Below are 15,534 nucleotides of genomic sequence, written 5' to 3'. Positions count from 1 at the left end.
TAACACATTGTATAAACACATTGCACACCATTTTCTATTTTGTATTTTGCATTTGCACTGTCCTGTCTTTGCACTGTCCTGTCTAGTCCTTGCACCCTGCTAATGTTGTCTATCCATCAATGTTATGCACCAACTGGCCAGAATAAATTCCTAGTATCTGTGAAACCTACCTGGCAATAAAACTGATGAATAAGACTGAATAAAACTCTGTCCAGGCAGGAGTGTGTGTGTGTGCTCATGTGTGTGCTACTGTCCAGGCAGGAGTGTGTGTGTGTGTTCAGGCGTGTGTTACTGTCCAGGCAGGAGTGTGTGTGTGTGTGTGTATATGTGTGTGTGTTCATGCGTGTGTTACTGTCCAGGCAGGAGTGTGTGTGTGTGTGTGTGTGTGTGTGTGTGTATGTGTGTTCAGGCGTGTGTTACTGTCCAGGCAGGAGTGTGTGTGTGTGTGTGTGTGTGTGTGTGTGTGTGTGTGTGTGTGTGTGTGCGCATGTGTGTGTGCGCATGTGTGTGAGTGTGTGTGTTCATGTCATTTAAAGTGCAGGAGAAAAGTACAGTGTTATTGTAAGGAGAGTTAGGGGTTGGTCCTTTTACTGCCAATGTGCCTGCGAGTGTGCGTGTACGTTGTGTGTGTGCGTGCGTGTGTGTGCGTGCTTGTGTGTGTTTGTGTGTATGTGTGTGCGCGTGCGTATGTCTGCGTGTGTGTGTGTGTGTGTGCATATGTCTGCGTGTGTGTGTGTGTGTACGTGTGCATGTGTGTGTGTGTGCGCATGCGTATGTCTGCGTGTGTGTGTGTGCGTGTGCATATGTCTGTGTGTCTGTGTGTGTGTGTGTGTGTGTGTGTCTAGTTAGCCAGGGCGAGAGGTCCGAGGCTGCAGACGGAGTGTGTCTGTGTGTGAACAGAAGGACAGGGGAGGGGTGGAGTGACAGGGGGAGGAGAGACGGAGAGACGGAGAGAAAGAGAGAAAGAGAGAAAGTGAGAAAGAGAAAGTGACAGTTATTGAACGGGCTGAAGACAGACAGGCGGTGAGCGATGGTTTTTACAGCGGTAAAGAGGGGGGCGGGGCTACAGGGGGGTCCGGGGGTCGAAAGGAGTGACGGAAGCATTGACTCAACGGATGAATGTGAACAGTTAAAAATCCTCAGAGGTACAAATAATAAATCACTTACTTTCACAACAACTGCGAGGAAGGATTCCCTTCCAGAAATCAGAAATCAAGTCTTTCCCAACCCAGACTAATGTTTTCTTGTACGTGAGACAGACAGACAGACAGACGGCAACAACAAGTGCCAGTGGGATGAACGCACGGCTGTGGACTGAACAGTAGCGAAAGAGAGAGTGAAAGAGAGAGAGAGATAGAGAGAGATAGAGAGAGAGAGAGAGAGAGAGAGAGAGAGGACAGTCAGAAGAGGAGGCAGACTAATGGTTATTATCGAGGGAAGGCGACAGGAGAGAGAGAGTGAAAGATAGACAGCCGTTGTCTGGTCACCAGGTGAAAGACACGTGAATGTGGTTAGTGAAAGAGAGTGAGTGAATGTTTTTGTAGAGGCCAGTGAAAGTTGTAGGAGTGTTTTACTGCTGGAGGGAGTAGGGGAGGAAGGATTGAGAGAGTGGAGAGAGGGAGGAGGGAGGAGGGGGAGTGGGGGCGGGGGGGGGCTGTCTGTAATGAATAGGACCATTAGGGGGATTGGGGGGGGGGGGGCAGACAGGGTCTCACTGAGGCAACAGGGGCTTTGTTCCACACACACACACACACACACACACACACACCAAAACCTAATCACACGCAACGCCGTCCTGCGAAACAAACACTCCGCTAAATGAGCTCTGAAGGGAACAACAGATTTCTGGGAACGTTTCCACAGGGAAGACCCAGGTGACGTGTCCCAGCTGCGCCGTCATCCCCCCACACAGTCATGTCTCTGCCTGCAGCTGGTCGCATCAGCTCAACACTCCTCTCCTCCTCTCCTCTCCTCCTCTCCTCCTCTCTCCTCTCCTCCCCCTCCACCCTCCTCCCTTCAAAACACACAAAGCTAAAACCGCTTGACTTTTCAAAAAGATAGAGGTTTCACACAGAACACAAAAGAATAGAATGGGGAAAAGGTGACTCAAATTGTATGTGTGGCTCTGTGCGTGTGTGTGTCTCTGTGTGTGTGTCTGTGTGTGTGCGCGAAAACACGCAAGCCTTTTGAAATGATCTTGTGACGCAGACGGCGAACTCCTGAGGACGGTGTCAAGGCCGGCGAGGACGGACGCCCAAGGAGGAAGTGAGAGCTGTCTTGAGGGGGGGGGGGGGACGTCTGTCCCTACTACAGGTCAGGGTGACCCCCTGACCCCCCCCCGCGCTAGCCTTCCGCCCCCTCCCCCCCCGCTAGCCTCCCACCCCCGCACGGAACGGACGCCCAAGGAGGAAGTGAGATGAGTTGTCTTGGGGGGGGGGGGGGGGGGGGGGGGGGGAGACGCAGTGTGTCCGTCCCTACTACAGGTCAGGGTGACCCCTCCCCCCCCCCCCTGCGGAACGGACGCTGGGTTAGTAAGGGTGACCCCTCCCCCCCCACGCTAGCCCACCACCCCCCCCCCCATGCTAGCCTCCCGACCCCCCACACGGAACGGACGCTGGGTCAGTCAGGGTTGACCCCGGTCCCGTTCAGGGAGAAGGACGCGTCCTCTCCATCTACACCCTTGTCCCCGCTCGTTACGCGCAAAACCCGTTCGAACGGCAAGCGCGTGTGTGTGTTCTAACCAGCACATCTGGGCTTGTTCAGCTCTCCATAACAATCTTTATAATAACAGTGTGACAGGTCTCCTCCAGAGAACAATGGCGTCATTCTCGCTGAGACGAGCAGAACTGGGAGACCGTCCCAATAACATGCTGCTCTGTCACACACACTGTCATTGATTATCACTCAGTATTAACAGTTACATTTGACTGTTACTGTAGACGCTGGGAGACAGAAGACAATGCTTTGTCTGTGGCCGGTTAAGAGAAAGTTCCACAGGGGATACGGGCTTAAGATGAGCCGCGTTGCGTGTCTGGGAAACGCCGGCCTTTCTGGTTATTCTCCTGGAACTGGAAGCGTTCCTTTGCAGCGAATGTTTCATCTTTAGATCCCTGGTATCTTTCTGCTCCGTCTTCCCGACTTGTTGTGTGGTGGCATGCTACACTGTCCCTGAATAAATATTTACTCTGAAGTAGAGGCCCAGCAGGGAGAGGGGGAGAGGGAGGGAGAGAGAGAGAGAGAGAGAGAGAGAGAGAGAGAAGGAAGAGAGAAAATGCGTCGTCTGTCTAAATAGCTGTTCTTGGTGAGAAATCTGGTCAAAGTTGACTTCTCCTTTTCTGTTTTTCTCCATCCTTCTGTTTCATCCAACATTCCGATTCCTCTCCTCTCCCTCCAGCTAACTTCTCCTTTCTCTCACACACTCACACACAAGAGTACACATACACTCACGCACAAGAGTACACACACACTCACGCACAAGAGTACACACACACTCACGCACAAGAGTACACACACACACTCTCTCTCTCTCTCTCTCTCTCTCTCCCTCCTTGCTTCCTGCTTGTATACTTTTCCACGAACCCCTCCTTTTTCTTCCTGCTGACTCCCCCCCCCCCCCCCCCCTTCTTCTGCCTCTATCTGACCTCCCCCACCCCCCCCCCCAGGCCACGGTGACCAGCATTACCCTGGTTTCACTTCTCCTCACCCCCCCCCAAAGCCTCACCCCCCCACCTCTCCCCACCGTGTGCAGATTTCCAAAAACAGTGCCTTCTTTCACTGCTACTTAACCGCGTCACTTCCCCTCCCTCTCCCTCTCCTCTCTCATCCCCCTCTCCTCTCCCTCTTTCGCTTCCTCTGCCACTCTCTCGGTTCCCCCTCTGCTTCTACGCAACGGGGTAAACACACACACACACACACACACGCGCGCGCCCCGTGACGGGTGGCTATCTAGCATAGAATGTTATGACATGACCTCTCGAACACTAAACACAGGTACATGCGCCCAGATGTACACACACAACCTGAACTTGAACTTGAACGCAAACACAGAGGGACAAAGGGGAAATGTGTAACTTGGTTGAGTCAGCCATCACAGGACTGGTGTTACTGCAACTGTGCCCTCGGCCAATGGCTGCATCTGTTCAGTACTGAGATTCACGCGCGCTCTGACACACACACACACACACACACACACAAATACACACAAACAAACACACACACACACACACACACGTGTACAGAAGGGAGCAGAGATGTTGTCTAAACCAGGAAACAAGACGTACCACAGAGCACCAGCCTGGCCCTTCACTTAAGTGCTACTTAAATCATGTGCGTGTGTGTGTGTGTGTGTGTGTGAGTGTGTGCGCATGTGGCTTTCTTAGATAAGATAAGTGGGGCACACTGCAACGTATAGCCCTGCCACTCAAAGACCACTCTGACTGGCCAACCAGAAGCTTCAAAGAGCCCATCAATAGAACGGAACATGACAGCCTGTCTCCTGTAGGCCAGATTAGGAGCCAGCAGCGTTGCCATTTGCCCCTAAGTTCCAGAGACGTCACCCTGATTCAGGCCAGCAAACTCACTGTGACGGGGCAATTGCTCAAACTGGCCGACTTCAAAGCTGCTTAAGTCCCGCCTCTTCCTGCGTTACCTGGCGCCACACACACACACACACACACACACACACACACACACACACACACACACACACACACACACACACACCACTGCTACTGAACTGGAAGGGGTCACAGACATAATTATAACCATACGCCTCAAGCCAGACCTGGCGTTGTGTCAACACACACACACACACACACACACACACACACACACACACACAGATGTATGCATGTATCTGAGCACACACACATACACACACACACACACACACACACACACACACACACACACACACACACACACACATACATACATTCTGATCCTGACCCATGGAACACCCACAGAACCCCCGGAGTGGTCCAGCCAGCCCCACAGTTTCCATATGACCGCCCAAACACAACACACCACTGTCGGCGCAGGAGAATGATCTACCTATCACACACACGCACACGCGCACACACACACTCTCCACCACACACACACGGACACCTGACCCCCAACTTCGCAGCTCACTTGAACCCAGCAGTCCATTTCGCCGCTATGCCAAGCGTTTTAACGGGAGATAAACATCACAGCTAACAAAAACAAGGATGACTTGCGAAATATGCGTGAGTCTGAGCTCTCGACAGCGGAGAAGGGCGTGAGGCGCGTCTGACTCTGGGTTTCCAGTTGGCACATCGGCGGAGGGGGGGGGTTCAGAGAGAAGGATGTGGCGGGTTCGATGAACGGAGAACATTCCTCTTACCTGCGAGAAGCACTTGCGGTACTCCTTGTCTCCCCCTGAGCAGCTGTAGCTTTGGGTGTGTCCCCCCTCCGCGCCTCCCCCTCCTGCCCCGCCCCCCCCCCTCTCCTCCTCTGGGCCCAGGTGGGCGGGCTGCGAGTGCTGGAGGGCGTAGACGCCTGGCTGCTGGGGGGGGGGTCCGGGGCGTGGGGCTTGGGGGCCGTAGCCGGGGTGGGGCTCCCTCTCTCTCTGCTGCTGGGGGGGTGGGGGGCGGTGCAGGGGGGAGTAGTAGGGGCGGGAGAGGGCGGGTGGGTGGGGGCGGGGCGGGGGGGCAGTGACGGCATGCCAGTCGAACGCCCGCTGCGCGTGCGATCCGTGCGTCGCTCGCCCCCCCTCTCTCTCCCCCTCTCGGCCGCGCCCGTGCCAGTCCGCCTGCCGGCGCGCCGCTGTCTGTCTCTCGGGCCGGACGGCCTTCGCCGGGGTGGTGGCGGTCGTCGGGACGGGTGACTCTGTGCTCTCCTCTGCTGCGCCCCTCTCTTCCTCTCTTCCGTTAGCTTCTTCCCTCTCCTCCTCCTCCTCCTCCCTCCTCTCCTCCCCTGGGCTCTCTGTATCGGCGTCGCGCTCGGCCGGGTCAGGCCCCGGGGTCGCCGTGGTAACGTTGCCGTTAGCGGTGTGGCGGGCCTGGCGGTTGGGCCGGTGTAACGGCATGGAGAACGGCACCCTGCCGTACCCGAACTGACCCGGGCGGATAGATGGCCTGGGAGGGAGGGAGGGAGAGAGAGAGAGAGGGGGGGGGGGTCATAACCACAGCATTCCTAGATATGATACACCCACAAACACACACACACACACACACACACACAGGCTGACGTGAGAGGGAGTATGCTGTGAACAACTAAGCCATGAGGGTAATGTTTTAATGATAGAGAGCAGAGGTACTGGTAGATAACAGCATAAAACACACACACACACACACACACACACACACACACTGGCCTGGTCCAGAGTCACTCCCTTTCTCTCTGATGTCTCCCATGACTCATACCAACAACATCATACAATGACTTGGCAATGCACCATCAACAATGCCAATGGCATAGCAACGGCTAAACAAAGTAAACACCCAGACTGTGATGCCAAATGTAGCTTTATTAAATGTCAGGTCTCTAGCAGGAAAGACATTTTTAATCAATGATTTTATTATCAAGCACAATCTTGATTTCATGTTTTTAACTGAAACTTGGTGAGACCAAGGTAACAGCGTAGCTGTTCTTATCGAGTCAACCCCTCCCAACTTTATGTGAGGCTAGAGTGCATAAGAAAGGAGGTGGAGTTGCCATTTTGTTTAATGACTCCCTCCAATGTAAACAGATGTGTTACAGAAATGTTGGTTCCTTTGAATATGTGGCTCTTCAGATTAATTCCTCTTCTCGAGCCATATTTCTTAACTTCTACAGGCCACCTAAATACTGTCCAAACTTTTTTAATGACTTTGCTGAACTGCTGTCTATTATCTGTATTGACTTTGACTGTGTGGTAATTGTTGGTGATTTTAACATCCACCATGTTGACAACCCCCAGAACAGAGGGGCTAAAGAACTGTGTTGTGTCCTTGATAATGGACTGACTCAGCATGTGACGGAGCCCACACACAACAAGGGGCAAACTCTGGACATCATCAACAAAGGTCTGAATATTTCTAAGGTTGAGGTGTCTGATGTTGATGATCATTCCTGTGTTTTCATTAAGAGTACTATCTCCATGCACACAAATGTTCAAACAGATGTCATCACAAAATAGTACATCACTGAAAACACCAGTGAAACATTTACTCAGGCTTTCTCGTCCACGCCTGCCCTCTCGTGGGTCTCAGTCAATGAGCTTGTAGATCATTTCAATTCTAAAATTACAAATATTATTGATGCCATTGCGCCCACTAAGGTGAAGGTGGTCTCTGGTAAGAAACCATCTCCATGGAGAAACGCCGCACTGGTCAGAATAGAAAAAATAGAGTGTTGAAAAGCTGAACGCAGGTGGTGAAAAACATATCTCCATTATGACATCTATAAAAAGAGACTTCGCATTTATAATTTGGAGCTGACAAATGCACGGCAGTCCTTCTCTTCTGACATCAACAAAAACAATAATAATGCACATGCTTTGTTTGCCACTGTCGATAGGCTAACAAACCCTCCTGTGTCAGTAGCCTCTGAACTTCTATCCACCAGGGCCTGCAATGAATTTGCCTCATTCTTCACTGACAAAATTCAGAAAATTAGACAAGCGGTCAGTACCTCCATATCAGGTACAGGATATGTGTTGTCGGAGTGTCCACTTAAAATCAATACCATGAGACAATTGTATCCGATCAACCATAAAACCCTGGAGGACATCATACAATATCTGAAATCCTCGTCCTGTTGCCTTGATATTCTGTCTACAGGCTTTTTCAAAAATGTATCTAACTGCATGGCCTCTGATTTACTACAAATTGTAAACACATCTCTTCTCTCAGGTGTGTTCCAACAAACCCTGAAAACTGCAGTCATCAAGCCACTCTTAAAAAAGAATAATCTAGACACCCCTCAAATGAACAATTATAGGCACATATCAAGCCTCCAGTTTTGAAGAAAAGGTTTTTCAACAGCTGAACAATTTCCTGGCACAAAATAATTATTTGGATATCTTCCAGTCAAGATTTCAACCACACCGCAGCACCGAGACTGCTCTTGTTAAGGTCTTCAATGACATCCACTTAAACATAGACAATGGCAGAATTTTTGTCTTATTATTACTGGATCTCAGCGCTGCATTCGACACAGTTGACCACAACATATTACTAGGCCGACTGGAAAACTGGCTGGGAATTTCTGGCACAGTGCTAGACTGGTTTGAATCCTACATGAAGGACAGGGACTACTTTGTGTTTATAGGCAATTGCAAATCTGAGCGGACAAAAATGACCTGTGGAGTTCCTCAAGGCTCCATTTTGGGGCCTCTTCTGTTCAACATTTACATGCTCCCACTAGCTCAAATTATGGAAAACAACAAAATATGTTACCATAGCTACGCAGATGACACAAATTTATATCACCATATCACCAGGGGACTAATAATCCCATACAAGCGCTGAGTAAGTGTATTGAACAAATCAACGATTGGATGTGCCAGAACATTCTTCAACTTAACAAAATAAAACTGAAGTAATTGTCTTTGGAGCCAAAGAAGAACGATTAAAAGTCAGCGCTCAGTAATGCTAAAAACCACAAAAGAAGCCAGAAATCCTGGTGTAGTCATGGACTCAGACCTGAATTTCAACAGTCACATTACAAAGTCAGCCTACTATCACCTGAAGAATGTATCAAGGATTAAAGGATTTATGTCTCAGCAGGATCTGGAAAAACTTGTCCATGCATTTATCTTCAGTAGGCACAACTCGGTGTGTTTACAGGTCTCTAAAAAATCGATAAGACAGCTGCAGCTGATTCAGAACGCTGCTGCTCGAGTCCTCACTAAGACTAAGAAAGTGGATCACATCACTCCAGTTCTGAGGTCTTTACACTGGCTTCCTGTCTGACAAAGAATTTACTTTAAAATACTGCTGTTGGTTTATAAAGCACTGAATGGTTTAGGGCCAAAATATATTTCTGATCTGCTGCTACATTATTAACCATCCAGACCTCTCAGGTCGTCTGGCACAGGCCTGCTTTCTGTCCCCAGAGTTAAAACAAAACATGGAGAAGCTTTCTGGAAGCTTTCTGGAACAAACTTCCAGAAAACTGCAGGTCTGCTGCAACTCTCAGTTCTTTTAAATCAAGACTGAATACTTTTCTTTTTGCCGCTGCTTTTTATTAAATCAAATAATTATTCATTCATACACTGCACTGTAACTTTTATTCCTGTATTTTATTTTTCCTGCATTTTATTTTAATGTCCGTTTAAAAAAAAAAAAAAAAAAAACATTTCATTTTTTTATGACCTTTTATGTGTTTCTTGCACTTTGTCTTGATGCTTTTAATGTCTCCTGTAAAGCACTTTGAATTGCCTTGTTGCTGAAATGTGCTATACAAATAAACTTGCCTTGTCTTGCCAACATTAACCTCTCACTCACCTCTTGGCAGGCACAGCCTCCCGATTGGTGGAGACTGACCTTCGGTTCCCACCACCTCCTGCCCTCACTGCGCTTGGATTGGCTGGCCTCCTAGAGACCCGTGTTGGTTGGCTGTAGCCATGTGAAGCGGCGGGAAACGATGGCGAGCGGTACACTGACACCGGTGGCTGCTCCTGATTGGCTGGCGAGAAGTCTGGCCCATAGAGAGGGGCCAACGGATTGGACTGCCCTGACACATCGTCTTCCCTACCTCCGGCGGGTGTGTTTCGGAACAGAGGCAATCCCGGACTCTGATTGGTCGACAGAGCGGACGAGTAGTAAGGAGGAGGTTGTCTCTCGGGCCCTCCCCCTCCTACCCCATACTGGGCTGGCTGGTGGCCAGGGTAATGGGGGGGGTAGAAGGGGTGCATGGCTGATATGACAGGACCCCCTACCCCCCCATGAGGGAAGGAGGAGGAGGGAAGGAAAGACGAACCAGCCCAGTTAAGAGGGGCATGGGAGAGGGGTGGAGGAGGAGGGGGCGAGCACTTCCTGGTTCTCTGTGACACGCCCACTCCACAGCTCTGAGAACATTCCGACCACTCCCCCCATGGAGACCACACCCCCTCGGGACCCTCAGCCTCAAACACCTGCCTGGACCTCCGGCCTGTCCCCTGGAACACAAACATATGGACACACACACACACACACACACACACACAATAAATCACATGCGAGACACATACAATAACAAACCATACAACGCCATCGTCTGACTATACGTAGAACATTTGAGGAAAGCTGCATGAAAACCAGTCTGGACTAGCGTGCTATAGCCCATACATCCATTCATTCATCTTTACATTATGTGGTACTTTGTATGAAATGTAGGTTCCTTCAGAGAAGCCAGTACATAAATCTGCTGCTGAACGCTCTCTCTCGCAGGATTAGTCTGACTGCCGGTGGCCCTGCTGCATTTTATACTGAGGATCACACTGCCAGCTGGATGGAATATGGGTAGCTTGGTGGAAGTGACATCAACAAGTTTGACGTGGTGGTGGTGGTGGTGGTGGTGGTGGTGGTGGTGTGTGTGTGTGTGTGTGTGTGTGTGTGTGTGTGTGCGTGCGCGTGCGTGTGTGTATGTATGTGTGTGCATGTATGTGTGAGCCAGGTCAGGCTTTGATGTCTCCCTGTGGCTGTGTATAAATGTTTCCCTTCACATTCACATTCCCTTCTCATCATAACTCTGAGAGTGTGGTTGTGTGTGTGTGTGTGTGTGTGTGTGTGTGTGTGTGTGTGTGTGTGTGTGTGTGTGTGTGTGTGTGTGTACAGCAGCAGACCATTGGACTGGTTGGCAGAACAGCCAACCAGAGAGCTGAACAAAAGTTTCCATTCAGAACAACCAAAACAGAAGTCTGCGCCCCACTTCCTGCTCCTGCTCTCGTGATGTGTGTACGTTTGGGCGGAAGGACCCGAGTGTGTTTGTGATGTTGTTTGGGCTTGGCATGTTTGTGTGTGTGAGTGTGTAGGACAGTGTGAATGTTTGTGTGTGTGAGTGTGTAGGACAGTGTGAATGTTTGTGTGTGTGAGTGTGTGTGTGTGTATCTGTGCATGTCCCACGTTCCACGTTCTGGAGGTTGATGCTGTCTGGTGCTTTATTATGTCAACGTGTGTGTGTGTTGCAAGACCACGGAGTGGGGGACTGACCAGGGTACAGTGACTGTGTCAGGGGGGACTGCTCTAATGAGTGACATCAAACACAGCTGCTACAGTCTGGACCAGCGCTGACTCCCAACCACCACTGACCCGGCGCTGGCCAGTACTGACCTTGATGCACACTGACACGTAGCCTACCCCTGCATGGCTCAACACTGAGCTAACTCTCTGTGTCATAGAACTATGGTTATTAGACCATATTACATTGTCATACAAGTTCTATCCTTCATGAAATCATATCTCACCTTCTTTTTCTCAGGCTTGGTCAGGGAGAATGTGACCACCACAAACCCCCACAGCACATAGAGTCTGCATGGAGAGAGAGAGAGAGAGAGAGAGAGAGAGAGAGAGAGAGAGAGAGAGAGAGAGAGAGAGGGGGGATGGGGTGCTAAGTATGAGTAATCAGGGTGGAACCGCACATTAATTCCTGTTGAATTAACCTTTTCCCCTCACATTAACAATGTAAAATGCCGTGACATCTGGGCTTGTAGTCCAAACATTTCCCTATATGCATAAAGTGAATTGGTTTAGACAGTGACATAGACTCAGCTCTGTTCAGAGGTCCAGCACTCATCACGCACTTTATTACAGGACACTGACATTCTGTTTTACAGTTTAACAAAGAAAAAAAAAGTCAAGTGTTCCAGCAACGTAACTGCGTTTAGGGTCATGCGTCTTTCTTTCCACAGGCGAGCGCGTGTGGGCTTAACAGAACAAACAGTTTCTTTTTCCCTTCAAGGTTCAGAGGCAAACATTTCAATCAATCTGGAAAAGCCGAGAAGGTGCTAACAAACTAATGGGTTAAAACACCCACTATGTTTTCCCTCCAAATGCCTCGCTCTCCCCGAAGACTGACCACTCCACAGCCCGAGGATGTGGTTGCAAAACACAACCACATTTACAAGCACATCAAGGCCAAATCGTTGCACATCCAAAATAATCATGTAGCCAACATTTATTTGACCAGTGGCTTGTTGGGGTTGTTTTGGGGGGTTTGGGTCTACTCTGGTTCCATGTGCTTTAGTACAAACTAAATTTAGACAAATTGGTGCATGAACAGGAGCCTAACCCACGGATACACCGCAATTCCATAACCCATCACCACAATCCCAAATCCGCAGGCCACATGTAACCGCTGTAATTGGTGCCGTCGTCCCAGTGTGGTGCGCCGCCGCTGTGTGCGAAGACCCCCACACTAGTCTAAACAATTATACCAAAAACACAGAAAACAGTCCGGCACAACAGACCTGCTGAGGCCGAAATAACGACCCCCTACCCGCGTCCACGTTTCAGCTGGCCGCTCCAGTGGCACATTGCAGAATAAACGGAGAGTGGGACGCGGAGAGAGGGACAGAGAAAAGAGTTAAAGTTGCAAAATCCACCCGGGAGAGGAGAGCTCTCTCCCCTTCCCCAGCCCCGGGGTGAATTCCAACTTCACTGCGTCCATCCAGTGCATAGGCTAATACGTGGTTCTGACTCGCGTGATTTTAACGTGGACTCTAACTGTTAACTTCAGCTGCAACATTTTAATTAAATATCACGCCTTGTACCAATTACAAATTCCCGTGCTTCACGGTTGATGTAGGCTAACTGAAATCTAACGCGAACAGCCCACAAGTTATGTTTATGGGTCTGGGTCAGCATGAGTGCTCACCGACTTACCTGAACAGAACTCCGACCCGCATGCTACGGCTGGAATCACTCTGATGTGTTCACGTTCTGCGATCGATCTTTTGGCAACCGCTGGTTGTTTTTTTTTTACCGGCCAGGTTAGTGATCTGTTCCAATCGATGGCAAAACGGCTGCGGTCCTGTGTTACTCGCGTGCTCTCTCTCTCCCTCTCTCTACTCGCTCTCTAGCTCTCTCCCTGCCCCCCCCCCCTGATCTGTCACACTCACTCTCCTTGAATTTGGAGAGGGGAATGTCCTTTTTTCCCTCTGTCATTGCCTACTACATCCGACAACTTTGTTGTCCTTGTTATAAACTGGTGTGACGTTCAGCAGCCGGGGGAGAGAAAAAAAAAGATACAGAATGGACAGATTAACTTTCTCTCGCTCTCTGTCTGTCTACGTCTATCTCTGACTTTTTATCTGTACCTGATACACACCCTCTCTCTCTCACACACTCTCTAACACGCACGCACACACGCGCGCCTGGTCCAGAGTCACTCCCTTTCTCTGATGTGGCCTATAGAGTCTTCATCACTCACAGAACCCATGGTGTCTTCTCCTCTCGGGGACTGGGAAGAGTTATGCCAGTACCATGGATGAAAATGACATTTTAAATCATAAAATAAAATAAAAACAGTGTAGATCAAAGAGCAGATGTGCACATACTAATGATGTTTCACCAAAGACACATCATCCAATCCAGAGAGGATGGTCTGAAGATTTTGTGGGTTCTATAATGAGACTGGTGTGTTGCTTATCTCACATTTGCCGTTGTGCAACAACGTGGCTTATGTTTCAGGGGCTGTCGAGAGCTGCCAACCGCAGCAGCAGTAACCAACAATGTGCAGATCATTAGACTGATCAGAAAAAGCTAGTACAATGGCATTCTTGTATCGGATCGGATTGCGCAACAGAAAAAAAAAGAAAGAGAAAGCGGCCCTGAGTTTTTCAGCACTTAATTATAGCTTAGTTGGTGGCGCTACCCACAGTTTGTGTGTGCATCTGTGCGTGAGAAAGTTCAGAGTTATGCGTGTGCGATACTTGTTGTTCTGTATGAGTATGCCGTGTGCGTGCATGCGCGCGCGCGTGCGTGTAGGAGAGCAAGACTGTTGTGCTCGGAAGCAGATGTGGAAAATTCTGGTGAGCCTAATGACAATAATTGTTTTTTCTAAAGCCGATATAAGACTGTAAAAGCGCTCCAGAGTGACTGCCGTGGGCCACCATACTTGCGCACACTACTGCCTAAACACTCCGGAGGGTGGGGGTGGAATCAGCAGAGAGAGACCGAGCTAGAGAGAGGCATAGAGGGAGAGGGAGAGGGCTGAGATGACCTGTGGGATGGGAAAAGACCATCTGGAGATGTAAATGGAGAGAAGAGGAACAGTAGAGCTGAGAGGGGGAAGGAGGAGGAGAAAAGAAGAGAGAGACCAAGTGGAAAGGAGGGAGGGAGGGTGGGAGGGAAGGAAGGAGGGAGGAGGTGCAGGTTTGTGGTTATGATCTAACATATAGGCTCTGCACTAGGACGCCCAGGGCTGTCTGCTTTTCTTGGACAGCAGACTGTAGCACAGAGATGGTGATGGAGATCAGTTACTTCAAAGTGCCGTCTAAGCTGACAACTAAAGCTTGGACCACATTATAAAGAAGACTTACCATCTCATCTGTCAGAATCAAATATTAATGTTCTAAAAATGACAAGGCTAGACATCGCCGGATAAACACAGAAACACACAGGCTAGTGTTTCGGGAATGTGTATTTGACTATTCATGAGTGTATGAGCTTATATGAGAGAGAGAGAAAGAGAGAGAGAATAGGGAAAGTGTGTGTGTGTGTGTGTGTGTGCGCTATATGCGTGTGCGTTCAGTGACAATCTCAAACTATCTCTCAGTACTAAGCAGCATGTCTATCAGGGTGTGTAATTAACTCGGGGTCATTGCCATGACCTCCACTGGGCCGTGACCAGCTTCTTATCCCACCCCCCCTAACCCCCCCCCCCCCCATCTCTTCACGCCCCCCCCCCCCTCCAGTATCTCCAGGGCAATAACCAGACCGTAGGCCTTGTAGACATGCACGACCAGACTCCTTGATTACCAGCCTGATTGTATCACACGTTCACCACTACACACAAGAGAAATGTGTGTGTGTGTGTGTAGGTCGATAGCAGTTAGATCTGTTGTTCGTCTCGGTTGGCTGCCCTGAGTAACAGCGCTGTGGATCGGGGGGTAGCTCCGCCTCCAGGGCAGGATAAAGTCACCCCACCCCAGAACTCCACCTCGCCCAACACTCACAGCCCCACCCTGCCTCAGGCCCCGGGGCCAGGGGCAGTTTGGCCTTGTGCCCCGGTCCTTTTCACTGCCAGAGTGTTTATGAGGCCTGACGGGGCCGGCTGGGAGGGCCAGGCTGAGGCTTTTAAGCTACAGTCTATCAAAAAGACAGCTACTTCCCCCTATGTCTACTAGATTTCCATCGCTATACTGTACGTGAAATGTACTGAGCTAAATTATTTTAGTATGGTCTGTGGGGTATCAGTTATAGAATACATATACATGGCCAATGAAATGGATCTTAATCTAGAAGTCATGATGAACACAGATCCTGGTGACCTCAAGGTCAAGGTGCCCCAGAAGTCCGAGTTGTTGTGGTAGCGGCCCCCGGGGCTGTCAGAGCCGCGCCCACCACAGAGACCACCCCAGTATGACCTGAACTCATACTGGAGGAA

General features: G+C 49.9%; 1 protein-coding gene across 1 annotated transcript in view; it reads right to left on the bottom strand.

Moving 5' to 3' along the window:
• The window catches only part of LOC311314208 (ADAMTS-like protein 4), a gene marked incomplete at its 3' end in the record, with an annotated part of 17,804 nt that extends 4,817 nt beyond the window's left edge, over positions 1–12,987 (bottom strand). Inside the window, exons 1-4 of the mRNA XM_084444545.1 lie at positions 12,810–12,987; positions 11,393–11,456; positions 9,453–10,105; positions 5,366–6,098 (exon numbers count right to left, since the gene is read on the bottom strand). Of these exons, the coding sequence (XP_084300671.1) occupies positions 5,366–6,098; positions 9,453–10,105; positions 11,393–11,456; positions 12,810–12,832 (1,473 nt within the window). The 5' untranslated portion in view covers positions 12,833–12,987. The remainder of the gene's footprint in view (positions 1–5,365; positions 6,099–9,452; positions 10,106–11,392; positions 11,457–12,809) is intronic.
• Between the last annotated feature and the right edge of the window lie 2,547 nt (positions 12,988–15,534).

Source organism: Borostomias antarcticus (assembly GCF_949987555.1).
Source record: "Borostomias antarcticus genome assembly, chromosome: 10".
Lineage (NCBI taxonomy): Eukaryota > Metazoa > Chordata > Actinopteri > Stomiiformes > Stomiidae > Borostomias > Borostomias antarcticus.
The sequence above is the reverse complement of the archived record's forward strand: the minus strand, read 5'-3'. Positions and strand labels throughout refer to the sequence as shown.